Genomic DNA, 13,928 nt, shown 5'->3' with positions numbered 1-13,928 from the left:
GTGCCAGAGCACAGTGCAAATGTGGATGTCAGAGGACAACCCCGGGTGCCAGTCCTTGCCTTCTAGCTTGCTTGAGACAGGTTCTCTCTGGTTGTCCACTGCTGCCTTGTATGCTGTATGACAGTTTCTGGCACCTGGAGTTTCTTCTTCCCATCTGGAAGGGGCACCCAAGGGCTTGTGTTGCTATTTCTGACTTGTACATGGGTTCTAATGACCCAAACTCAGGTTTTCATAATTTCACAGCAAGCTCTCTTCCGAGTGAGCCATCTTCCCAGTGTCAGGCAATCCCACCCCAAATGGTCTGTGACTGACTAAAGTATGACTAAATAATCCTTTGAATGTAAGAAACCATTGAAATCAATGGCATCTACTATGCAGATTCGGAACACAAAGGTCTTGGCTAAGTAGTCGCAGGCCATTCCATAGTCTGTGCACCCACTCAGATCTTTGCTGTGCACTGGGTCTGAACCAGATGCACTTTCCTATAGCAATGGCTGCCTCCTGGGTTCTCTCACCCCCTCCTTTCCTCCTCCTGCTGCTGCTGCTGCTTTCTTTTTTCATTTTGTTGCAAGTAGATTTTTCTCTCACATAATACATCCTGATTAAGGATTCCTCTCCCTCCACTGGCCCCAGTCCCCACACCAACTCGCTCCCACCTGGATCCACTCCCTTCCAGCCTTCATTAGAAAACAAGCAGGCTCACAGGGAGGAAGGCTTCTTTCTCACTACTTTAGACTGTTTTGAGATATAACTATAATTAACTTGTGAACTTCTCCTTTACTTTACACATGTGGAAACAGAGTTACTTGTTAAAAGAGACCACACATTTTCCTGTTAAGGGCAGTTTGTGATCCATCTTTGCATCTACCTTCAGGATCTAAGAGGCTTTGGAGTATATTTAGGTTGGCCTTCATGAAATTGCCTAAGTTTGACCACTTTGGGTTTGTAATAAAAGGTAATTTAATATCATTAAACTGATTAACACTTGTTCAGAAATAATTGTAGAATTAGTTACTTTTAAATTTTATCAGTACATAAATATACATCCCAGGGGCTGGAGAGATGGTTCAGAGGTTAAGAGCACTGCCTGTTCTTCCGGATCTCTTGAATTCAATTCCCAGCAACCACATGGTGGCTTACAACCATCTATAATGTGATCTGATGCCCTCTTCTGGCCTGAAGATGTATACACAGGCAGAGCACTGTATACATAATAAATAAATAAATCTTAAAAAAATACATATCCTATTCATATGGGTATGCAGAAATATTACATGTGTATACTAATAAAATCTTTCAGAAGCTGGGCGTGGTGGCGCATGCCTTTAATCCCAGCACTTCGGAGGCAGAGACAGGCAGATCTCTGTGAGTTTGAGGCCAGCCTGGTCTACAAAGTGAGTCCATAATAGCCAAGATAACATAGAGAAACCCTGTCTCAAACAAACAAAAGCTTTCAGAATTGAGCTTTGGGTTTAATTTGTTTTAGTTGATGCTACATAGCCATTTGGCGTAAGTTTGCTATATTTCTCTGGCTCTCCTCCTCACTCCTGAAAGGTTTTAATTTTTTGAGTAAACACCCAGCTTCTACTAAGTGTCAGTTCTGTAGCTTCCAGACACGAGTTCTCAAAACAGAAAGGAACATGGCCATCTTCCCTCCCGCCCCATAGAAATGGCTATAACCAAGATAACATCATGAATTACTCTCTCATTATTGAGTTATTTTTTCTGGGACTGTACTCTTCGATAAAATTATCCTGTCTAACAACATTAGAAGTAGGTAATCTTTCTTTTGGGTGCTTATGATATGCCAGACATCGTTCTCAGCACGTCACGTCTGATGCCTCATTCTGGCTATGTCTCGCTCCTTTGAGGAAGGTAATATTAATATCTTCATTTCTCAGCTAAGGAAATTGAGGCACCCAGAGCTAGTCATTTGCTGCGAATCAGACAGCTCACAAGGATTGAGAAGCTGGCTGTCATATCCAGGCATTGTGGCCTCAGTCCTTTCAAATATCATGTAGACGCTCACCAACAGCAGTGTATGTGCCTTAGAAATTAGAATGCATTGAGGCAATGTACCTAAGGTTTGAAGGTTGCAGCTTACTCCCCTTGTAAGAAGCTCAAAATCATTTTGAGTTGTAGGATCTCACCACTAATGATTGGGACTTAAACCAATTCTCCTATAGATACTTTATAACAGGAAAAAACATAATACCTCCTAGTAAGAGGCCCCAATTGCACAGGTTTATTCTGGATTTGGTTTTGAGTGAACACGTGAGTTAGGCTTTCTCTTACAGGGCTCACAAAGGCTCTGGGAAGACACTAGTACCAATCCTGTAGTCCCACTAAGAAGGGACAGAGTGTTTAGCCTGAGTACGGAAGGGGATCTGGCCATTAGAGGCAAGCCTCTGATGGAGATGGAGGCAACTTGGCTTTAGGCTCATACGGTTTAGCTCATTACAAGCACAAAAGTAACAGGGTTAAGAGATCACAGATAGGAACCTTTGGACCTATGACCTGCAGTAAATCTTTCCTATTTAAACTTACTTATCTTAGTAGCTTTGTCTCAGCTAAAGAAAGCTGAGGAAAGCATATAGCATGAAAATACATTGGTATAATTGTGTTTACTGTTTCTTTTCTATACTGATTCTGTTTTCTAGTATATATGTTTCTTAATTGTTTTATACTTTAAAAGTATCAATGTATTTAAAAAGTTACATAGGCAAGAGAATAGATAAGCTGATTAAGTGGGCAGAGTCCTCACCAACTTGATTTATGTGTAATGTATATACAGCTATGAATATATTTAATGTATATTACATATGGGTAGCATGTATGTATATAACATTTACATATAATAATTTGTCTTCATTTACACATAATGTGTTTGTATAATTAAAAAATAAAAAATATATTGCTATAAATAAAATAGCCCAGGTGGCATTCTCTGAGTTTGAATGAGAAGCACTCCACTGTCCTTCATAAATCAGCATTAAATAATGACAAAATATTAGTTGGTGGAATCAGGACCTTAGATATTTTGCTTTACATTTTGGGCCTTAGTTGGATTGACAGAAAAAAAAAATCACAGTTAGATTGGATTATTCTATGTTACACAAACAATTATTTTCTGAAAGTATCACGAAATAAAATGTTTGGCCATGATTTTAGGAAATGCAATTGTGTTGCTAAGGTAAGCCAAGCACATCCCATTGGGAAGCCATACTCTATCTACCCTTTGGCAGACATAATGTTCTCTTTGATATGACATAGCTCCAAACAGTAGATCCAGCCACTGAAAACCTGAGAAGGCTTCCCATGACAAGTGGCTCTTTTCTATGGCTCCCTTTGGGCCCAGGTCTGAGAGAAGAGGTGGGATAGGGTTGGATGGGCATTGGGGCTTACCCCCTCTCAAGTTAGGGCTCTGGGAATTAATTGTTCAGCTATTCAATCTTTTCTATGAAGTATACTTTAAAAAATGTCATCAAGGCATACTTGGGAAAGCAAAAGGTGGGTCATTTGGCTGTTTTCTTGGTTGTCTCTATGTAAGGAAGCATGCTCGAAAGGCCAAGCTCAGGTGCTGTTCCTCTGGCAGGAAGAAAGTGTCGTGAGGAGAGATTACCTTCTTACAGGCCGTGATGGAGCCAGCCAGGCTGCCTGCTGCACTGCTGCTGATGGGCTGTGCTTCTGAGACCTCGTGCATCAGTGGTGACTCCAGGGTGCTGCTGCGGGTGCCCCAAACACCAAAGAAAGAGAACACAGACCAGTGAGTAATCTCTCCACTTAGACACGCAGCTCGGATCGAGCATTGCGTGACATCAAACGCTTCTTTGCTGATTACAAGCAGCACCACCCATCCTGCTTAAACTGCCCTTTCCTTGTTGGGCTCACTTTGTGAATTGGAAAGATGAGGGACAATCATATTATGAATGGAAAGCTGCAAGCCGTTGAGTCCCACAATGCTTAAGTGGACACAGTCCCAGCTGTCCGACTTCTAACAATGCTAGCCACTTTTCTCAAGCAGTTTTTAAAACCAAGTCAAGTGTTCTCACTTGTCACATTAGTTCAGCCCTGCCAAACCAATGCGTCATAAAATGCACATCTCATTTTTTCAAAATGAAGCTAAAAAATAATTTTCGCAAGGATATGATATGACACCAGGAAGACTGAGCTCAGCAGGGGTCGGTTACCCGATCAGCATCTCTACGGTGATAGGTATCCTTCATCTTGCCTGTTTCCAAATTTTGGAATGCTCTCGTACATCTATATGAAAACTTGCTGAGTTTGTCTGTGTTCAGAACTGCGTAAATATTTTTAAAGATTTAGAATTGTTGCTACATTTTTAAGAGGTGATTAAAAACTGAAGGCTTTATTTTTTCCACTATCTGCTTTTCATTACACAACTAACAGTTGAAAATTAAGCCCCTTTTAAATACAAAAAAGTCCTGTGAATTTTATAAGCATTTCTAAATACTGTTTTCCTTCTGAAAACATGAAAATGTGGAATCTCATTCTCATGTCTTAAGTCGTGTGCTTGACCCTGATTGTTGCTCATCATATAGGATATGCATAATTTATTAAAAAGTTTCTATTGAAACATTATCTAATGGTTTCATATGAAATTTTTTGAGATGTGGATATCTTTGCTTAAAAAAAAAAACAAATCAATTCAACAGACAGCATATTCTTAACAGGACCCCATTCTTAAGCTCCCACTTATAAATCAGTTTTATAAAATCTTGGTGTGAGTGTAGTCTGTTGGCATTTTCAGTAATTGCAGTAAATGAAGGTGTTTTGTGACAAATCATCGGGTCTAGCAAAGTTTCTATAGAGTTCAAACTTCTCATCTATTTTTGAGTAATGAATGCCCTAAGGATAATGAATTCGATATAAGGAAAAGGCAAACCCCACATTTTCCTTGATTAAGGAAGAAAAAGTAAAAATGGAAGGAAATAGTCATGGAAGAAACAAGAGTGTTATGGAGGAATAGAGAAAAAGAAAAACGCAAAGGAAATGGGTTAACATGGGTTACAAATTGTTAATATGTGATAGATAAGATCATAGCTAAGCTAATCCTGGTCCACAATTACTGGTCCATGAATACAGAAAATAATGCATGATTCTTTTTTAGGAGTCACTCAAGCCCTGCAGGCAGGAATTCAGGAAGAGACTTCTGTGTCCTATTGGTATTGTACCTCCAATTATCATTGGTGAGCTGGTGGATCACTTATACCAATCATCCTAGGACTTAGGTGCAGAGTAAGGGCACATTATGCATCTGTTTAAAAAATAGGTTTAGGGGCCCTTTGGAAGTAGAAGGGCTGAGAAGTAAAATTGAGAAAGGCCTTGGGCTACACATTGCTGACAAGATACAGTAGAAATAGCAAGTCGGCAACTTCTCTAGAAGGAAGTTCATCTGGTTTAAAGAGCTGATTAGATACCAAGTCAGAAAGCAGGTGATACGAGAGTGAGTAAAAGGCAGTAAGCCTTGAACCTCACGTAGTCGCCAACCAAACATATACTACCAGGCATTAGAAAGCCTGGGATAGTGCTCAGACACCTTAGAACCGTTCAGTCATCCATTAAAAGGAAGAAAGAGATACTCTGCCCATAGACTTCTTGGTGATAGTCTGTCTCCTTGGCAGATGTAAAGATGCACACAGGAACTTAAGTTGTGTTACTTGTCATACTCCATTTGCTCAGTTAAGACCATAGAAGCAATAGATAACTATGCACATGCATATACTTTTAGCTACTCTTGTGAGAACTAAATGAGGAAATAGAGTAACATCATAAGTATAAAATCAGTGTAGTGGGTGTATTACATAGCGACAAGCATTATGTGATGTCACCACACCAAAACTGGATCCAGACATACCTTCTCCTGTCCCAAATCACCCGAGACAGGGCTTTGATGATATCGAATATCCACAACAAAATAGAGGAAGACCTGCCTTTTAACACCGGGATGTATGGGTTAGGGTTTCCACTGTGTGACTTTATAATTGGCTCCATCCATTCCGTGGCCTTTGGGTTAGAGATGGGATGGGTGATTTGAGTTTTTATAAAGGTTTTTGTCCTTAGTCTCCAAGGAGGTGAGACTTTGGCTGCTGCAGAATGAGGCAAGATGGTGGTGACCTGGGACTCATGCATTTATTACTATTAGCTCAAGTTGACATGAAAAGAATTGCTGTCAAGACACATATTGCCATTCTATAAGTTTCTCTGATGGGAAAGACTGTAAATCCTTCCTGGGGACATTTTCCTTTGATTTGGACAGGTGCTGGCAATATTAATTAAGGCTAGCCTTTCAGGCTGGTTTCTATGTGGATTTCTACCAAATGTGTTTTAATGAGAGGGAAGATTAACTGGGAAAGAAGACAAAAAAAAAAAAAAAAAAAAAAAAAAAAAAAAAAAAAAAAAAAGCAAAGCATGATGTGAAGTAGTGACTTTAAGCTTGTCCTCTATCAAGCAACCTTCTTTACAGAGAAATAAGATGGCATTTGTGAACAAAAGACATCTCCAGAGGCCACTGCACTTCCCTTTTCACTGCCTCATGTGGAGTGAAGGAGAAAGCCACCATCGAGGGTCCCGTGGTTTCTCCAGGGACAAGTATTCCACAACTAGCCTTTTCTATATATTCCTACTCAGAACTTGTTCCAGAAACTGGAATTGGAATTTGGGTTCTTCCTTATAGCTACTGAAGCAGAATTTAAAAACTGACATTAAAGTCAAGCGATAGCCATGCCCACCAATGTCCACAAAGCACTTGTCTCTTGTGTTAAGTGATGTGCGCCCTGATTTGCCATGATCTTTTTTGTACATGATGGTTTTCACACAGGAACATTCTCTCTAATTTTCCTCCTCTATCAGTTTTGCCTCAGCTTATAAATTACTTCAGCTTCCTCCTTCGTCCGTTCTCCCCACTGTGACCACAGTCCTCTTCAGCATCCTTTAGAAGTGCCATGTACACACAAACCCATTTACAGCTCTTACTATTCCCATCTCAATCTACAGAGTGAAATACTCACTGTCTTCCGCGTCCCAGGAGCATCCCGAGCCACATCTGCTCCAGCCCTTGTCAAGAACGCTGATTTGTGTACAGTATTTCTCTGCCTCTCCCTTTACAATGTGAGTTTTAAAAGTGCGGCAACTGCAGAGGACGCAGGACTGCTGAGGTCATTTGTTCCCACCTTTCTGAGAAATCAGTTAACCTCAGAAGATTAGACACAAACATTTGTTTGCATTCACTGTTTAATTTTCAGCAGCAGTGACAGATGGTAGGATAAGCCCTCTCTGAGAAGATAATTTGAAGTAGTTCCCAGGATAGTTCTAACGGAAAAAAAAAAAAGAGACTCTACTGTTATTGTTGCTAAACACTTTCAGAAGATTGTGAAATATAAGATTTGCTGTTGAGTTCTCTCCCCTAAAAGATGCTTTTTGTAAAATGTTGTGATTGTCATTTGCTGTTTGGTTGTCTCAGCCCTTGTCAGTCTCTATTCTGATCCTCTCATCTCAATACTGGGAGAAAATTCTCAGATCCATCTGAAGAGGTCTTGAGTGAGCAACTGAGATGCTCCCATTAATATCAACTTAAACAAGCACTATGATCACTGCAGATTATTTAGAGGAATTTAAAATACGTGCTTGCCCAGTTGAAAACGAAAGATTGCCCTACTGAATGTCCTTAATTTATCCTCATGCAAAGGATCTGCTAAATGTGCAGATCAGGCATGTAGGTCAAACTTTCAAAAACAAATTTGTACTACAAATTACATGATGTGCTGGTGTCTTTCTTTTATATCCTGAGCCATCTTTTGACTGAGACTTGGTTCTTGTCACTGATTTTTAGTCTGACTTTTGTGAGCACCCTTTTCAGATATGCCTGGACCTTGATCTACTGAGCCTTATACGAACAATTAACTTCTCTACCACAGTTTAAAGAGAAGCTTCCTACACTGGGTGTCTGACCAACTCTATTATCTCTCCCCCTAGATGCTGTCCTTGGCCTGTCTTTAGCAAGGCTGTTCAATTCCTTTTCATGGACTCCTCTAACATTGATCTATCTTCCTACTATTTCCATGTTTGGTCTTCCTTTCATTCTGCCTCTTGTTTATAAATCTCCCCTTTGTATCTTTAGAGAGAAGTTCAGATCTGTACCGATGTCACTTGCACCTATTATAATGGCTTATGTAAAATCTATCTTGCCAACTTGCTGGAGGTATCCATGCAGACAAAATTATTCATAGATTCAGCTGTGGCTGAAAGGGCTATTGAGTCCTCATGAGTTGTAGGAGTTTAGTGAATGTATCAGAAGAACCAGTTAGTCAACTTTGAAAATATCATCTTCTGTGTATCCTGTTTGAATATTGAAAGGTTTTCAGCTGGACACAGTGGTGCACACCTGTAATCCCAGCATTTAGGGAGGCAGAGGCAGGAGGGTCTCTGTGAGTTTAAGGCCAGCCTGGTCTACAAAGTGAGTCTAGGGCAGCAAAGGCTACACAGAGAAACCCTGTCTTGAAAAAACAAATAAAAAACGTTTTCAAAAAATGGAAGAATAAAGTGTAGACCTTTGATAGCGTACACTAGTGGAATAATAACAGTAAAGTGCTAACAGAATTGAGTGAAAATGAACAGCTTACTATATGTCACTAGTATACCTCAAGGAAAGTATAGACAACATTATAACATTGTGATGTATTAAACAATGAAAAGCATTCCCTTGTACACAAAAAATAGTTGATGACTTCTTCTAAAAAATAACGTTTGTCCTTCTACTACATAGAATGTTGTTGCAGATACAATCATGGGTATCATTTTTGTATAGTGGTTGGTGGTGAAAATAAGAGACTACAACAGGTCCTTCATTATTAATCATAAAACCAGTGGGTTCTTCTTGGTGGGGTTAATGGCTGCAAATTAGCTCTGCCCTAATTTAGTCTCAGGATTAAGTAGCAGAGAAAGAACAAAGGCGTGATTATAGTCTTGTTACTTCCCTTGAAATATAATTTGTAAAGCCAATAGCTAGTAAATTCTCTGTTTTCAGTCCTGCTTGTATTGAAGTCTTTCATACCAAGAATTGTGGTGGATAATGTATAATTAAAGCTCTTTATTTGGAGATCTCAAAATCTATCAGCTATGGCCATACATAATCTGGGAATACATCTTACTTGGATACTAGTCTTAATTGGATACTAGGCAGAATGACTGGATTACAATAGGAAAGACAAGCAACAGTGACTGCTGATATAGGAGACCGGTTCTGCTTTCTCATGCTGTTATGGATGGCGCACGGGGAGGAAGAGCACTTACAGGGCAGGTGCTGGGTGTCAGCTCATGGGCTTTGCAAGCTCACGCTATTCCTACCAAGGAGGTGATTACAGACAACATACACACAGCTTTAATTACTACTGTCCAGATTTTTAGAATTCTTTTAATGCTGTTTCACAATCTCAGACTTCACCAAGATCCTAAGATATAATTTGGAAACTGTTCCACTTAGCTCAGAAAAGCGATCCATCCAGAGAACATCAAAACTTGGCTACCCTTTCTTTTTGTGTTAACTAGGGCTATGGGGGGAAATTGTTTCAAAACATATGTGCTACCAATGATATGTACAAAAATATGAGCCAGTAATGCTAAGACAGGAAGTTCACAGTACTCTTGCTAAGTTAACTTTTCATGAATAAGTATTTGAACAGGAATTAAACTGGATGCTTACTATAGGAATGCTGTAGTAACTATAAAACTACCAAATGGTCATCTTTAAAAGAAAAAGTGTTTCAGCTACAAAGATAAAATATATTGCATATGTGGCTTCGTTCAGCAGCGTCAGCTCTTAGTCCAGATGAACTTAGACAGAACTACGTCAGTTCCTTCCTGCTCAATGCTAAACTCTCTAGGCAAGAGACTCTCTGGGTTATCCAATTCTTCACGACACCGTTCACTTCCCCTAACGTTGCCCGTGTTTAATAGCTCAATATTTGTACTCTGTGGTATGTTTTACTTACTAAGTAATGCCTGCTTTGTAGCTAGGATGGGGAATATTGATATGTAAACCGATGTTACACTCCTATCAAATAGCAGCCGTAGATTTATTCTGCCATTCCTTGACACTGTGTGCCGCCGTCCTTCTCTTCCATTCCGGCTACCAAGCCTTCTCCATCTTTGTTTCAGTGCAAAGTTAAGTGAGTCCAAATGTGGTCAGTTCCCTGGTGTTCAAGAAACCCATCTGCAGGTGTTACTCAAACCTCTCTAATGTTTACTTTTTTTTTTTTTTTTTTTCTTCTTACCTAGAGAATGCACGCATCCTGGGTTACGATGGTGGCTTTGATAAGGTTATTTCCTGCAAAGCTGCACTAGGCTGCATGGCCCAGAAATGCACTCAGTCTGAAGCTGAGAAAGGATGCCACCACAGCCCTGAAGATCCATTTATTCCAAAAGGCTCCTTTTTAGGCTTTCATGCGTTTGGAAATATTATAAATGCGAACTTTTATAATGCACACATACTTAGTTTTTGTCTTTAAACCCGAGTTTTCAAAATATTCAGAATAAACATTTCTGAACTTAGGGAGATTCATGAGCATTCTCATGATGCCCTGAAGAGAAGACTCCGAAGGTCTTTGAAAAATCCAAAGAGCACAAGAGAGTTCAATGAATCTTAGACTACAAAAATGTGGCCTGTTTAGGCCACAATGTTTTGTTTATTAATTCGGAAAAATAATTATAATAAACCAAACTTCAAATGTATTAGGTAGTGAAAGCCTGAATTTAAAAAAGAAAGTTTCTAGGGCAAAAAGTTGTTTTTTTTTTTTTTAAAAAAAATGCTCCTTTAACTGGCCAAAAAGTCAATAAGATTATTTCAATGAACATGTAACAATTATTTTTCTAAGGTAGCTCATGCCTTTCATTTTGTGTTCCTGTTTGCCTAGTATATTTGCTTGGCAGAATCCTCCTCCTAGAGATCCTAGGGGGAGAGGCCTTTGAATTTCTGCATCATTTAACGTAAGCGTCATGTCTCACAACCGGAAGGGAGACATGTGACTAGAGAGAAAGCTCAGGTGGGCTCACGCAGGAAATAGAGACAGAATGGTAAGAAGTGTGTTGGTGGTGGAGAATACAGGCGGAATTATGGAGTGGTGGACCACTGCGATGTGTCTAGTGATTTTTTAAATCTGGAGTATAAATTTTAAGAAATTTTTGTTGGTAGCTAATGAAAGAAATAATTTTCGATACTTCACAGTAGGAAAATGATTACATTATGCCATTGATAGAAACAGTATGTATCTACATATTGTCTATATTCTTGGCTTTTCTGGAAAACCATTTGAATAAGCTTTCCCTAAAGTTGACATGTTCTTGCCTCTTACTTGTGTGTGCTGCTTCTATTGAGATGAGCCCCCCGTACATCTTGGCATTGGAATCCTTGGTCTCTAGTCAGTGGTCATTTGGGCTGGATTAGAAGGTTTAGCCTTGCTGGAAGGAGTATGTCACGAGGTTGGCCTTTGAGGTTTTAAAAGGCATTTGAAGTTAGCTCTCTTTCCGTGTTCCCTTTTTGTGGTCTGAGCTGTGAGCTCTCAGCTGCTTGCCCCAGGACCATGTATGTCTGATGCCACACTCCCTGCTGTGAGCCTCAAGGTCTCTAACCCTTTGGAACAACAAGCCTCACATGAACCTTACTGTGACTATTAACACAGGGACATATTTTTTTTTTCCAGATACAGGATCAGTCAGGGCATTTCTGTGCTTAGAAACTCACTGAGGCTCTGCATTTCATTTCTAGGAGAATCATGTGTCCTTGTTCTGGATTACAAAGTTCCACTTGTGTGGGCTGTAGGCCATGTCTGTGACTTTGTCTCCCTCAGCCTCTCCCCCTCTGGCACTCTGGCCAACACTGAGGTTCTTGCCCTTTTTCGAAGAGTCTCGGCACCACTACTGTGTGGGAGTCTTCTCTAGACTTTGCCCCTGGGATGCGCTCTACCTAGAGAGCTGATATGCCTCAGGTCACTGCGTGTTTCCGGTCCTTCCTTTCTCCACTCTCACGGAGGCGTCTGTGACCGCTGTGGCTACTGTCATTTCTCCTTAGTGTCCCTATCTCTGGCTTGCCTTTTTCCTATGCCATCCTTGGTGCACAAACACCTTATGCAATATATTTATTTCCCAAGTCATTAATCACTATATGCCTCTCTTCCATTGTAGGTTATAAACTATATAAATATGGTTAGCTTTGTTGGGTTTTTGTGATGTGTGGATCCCAGCCCAAGAGTGATGTCTGAGGGATAGCGGGTCAGTAGCTATGCGTTAAAGCAAACAGTTAGTTGAAGAATACATAGTGTAAAGCTTCATATAGAAGCATGAAAAAATTAATAGTAGTTGCACAGGGAAATGGTCTTGTATGTTTTCTTTCTTGTTCTTGCTTGTAGTTCCTGGATATTTTTCATCTATTGTTTCAGGGCCAGAGAAGGTTCTCTGTTTGAAATGAGTGATAAGAGCATATTTGGAAACAAACCATCTCAAGGAAAAAAAAAAAGTTAGAAAGTCACAATTTGTATTCACAATTCTGATGCATTCCCTGATTAGTAAACAACGTTTGCCTTTCAGACGTAATGAGATTTCTGTCATCAAGATACATATTATTATCATTTTGGATGGGTTCTCACAGGCCCTACCGCAGACAGTGCGTTTACCACAGCGAAAATGGGCCGAATGATGTGGCTGCCAGAAACAGGAAAGCCAACCAAGTCAGCAAGGCCTGCCTTTGACCAGAAGCTATTCCCACCCATAGCAGCATCAGTGTTGCTGGGGAGAAGCCTGTCACCCCAGGTAAGTGCCTGTGAATCTGCTTCTTGCCTCTCTTGCCTGTCCCTCCTGAGACTTCTACATTAGATCACAGTTGTCCATGTTGCTGAGGAACCAAATAGAATTAAACTCAACAGAGTCCCCTGGACCAATTCACTGTGAACAAGGAGAGAAGAGGAGCCGAAGCTCTCAGAGACTGCTGGGTGGCATGGCTGGCACTGTGTAAGTTAATACTATGTGCATCATAATATATAAGGTTAGCAATCCTAACGGCATTGTTTTTCCTTCACTGTCCCAATGAGCTCAGGACTTTAGCTGAACTCTTCATTGGGTACATGTGAATGTTTTACGAAAATAGTCGAAGCCTGTAGGAAGGCCACTAGAAAGCATTAGGATGGCACTGTGGAATGGCACAGAACAGAACTTAGGAAAAGGCAGAAGAACAACCTTAGGTGGGTGGTTCTGCCCTCAGACTGTGGCATGCACATTCATGTTTGATGATTTTCCTTGACAAATCTGCCTGTTATTACACTTATGGGTAACCTCCTCACAGCTCAGGAAATTCAACTCCCTCCTTACAAATGCACTTTCATTTAATGACTTTAAAAAGCACAGTTCTTTTTTAGAGCTGGGTGTGGTGATGCACACCTTTTTTTTTTTTTTTGTTTTGTTTTTCGAGACAGGGTTTCTCTGTGTAGCCTTGGCCATCCTGGACTCACTTTGTAGACCAGGTTGGCCTCGAACTCACAGCAATCCGCCTGCCTCTGCCTCCCAAGTGCTGGGATTAAAGGCGTGTGCCACCACGCCTGGCTTAGCACAGTTCTTTTAATGTAAACAAACAAACAAACAAACAAACACGTAAGAATGGGAAAATAAACTTAAAATAGAAGGAAGGATATATCAAAAGCAGCAACAAGAATATAAACATAATCCACAGGCTAGGAGCCATACTGCTCAACACAGCTGAATTAGCTCCTGATACTTAAAGAAGAAGAAGAAGAAGAAGAAGAAGAAGAAGAAGAAGAAGAAGAAGAAGAAGAAGAAGAAGAAGAAGAAGAAGAGTATGCCTAGAAAACTACCAGGGGTAAGAAGGTAGATCTGCCTGCAGCAGACAGTAATTGGTGAACATG

At 40.3% G+C, this 13,928-nt stretch overlaps 1 protein-coding gene across 1 annotated transcript in view; it reads right to left on the bottom strand.

Moving 5' to 3' along the window:
- The window catches only part of Sphkap (SPHK1 interactor, AKAP domain containing), a 141,907-nt gene that overhangs the window by 102,422 nt on the left and 25,557 nt on the right, over positions 1 to 13,928 (bottom strand). The window contains exon 3 of the mRNA XM_051153952.1: positions 3,623 to 3,722. Coding sequence (XP_051009909.1) covers positions 3,623 to 3,722 — 100 coding nt within the window. The remainder of the gene's footprint in view (positions 1 to 3,622; positions 3,723 to 13,928) is intronic.

This window comes from Acomys russatus, chromosome 12 (genome assembly GCF_903995435.1).
Source record: "Acomys russatus chromosome 12, mAcoRus1.1, whole genome shotgun sequence".
Classification (NCBI taxonomy): Eukaryota; Metazoa; Chordata; class Mammalia; order Rodentia; family Muridae; genus Acomys; species Acomys russatus.
The sequence above is the reverse complement of the archived record's forward strand: the minus strand, read 5'-3'. Positions and strand labels throughout refer to the sequence as shown.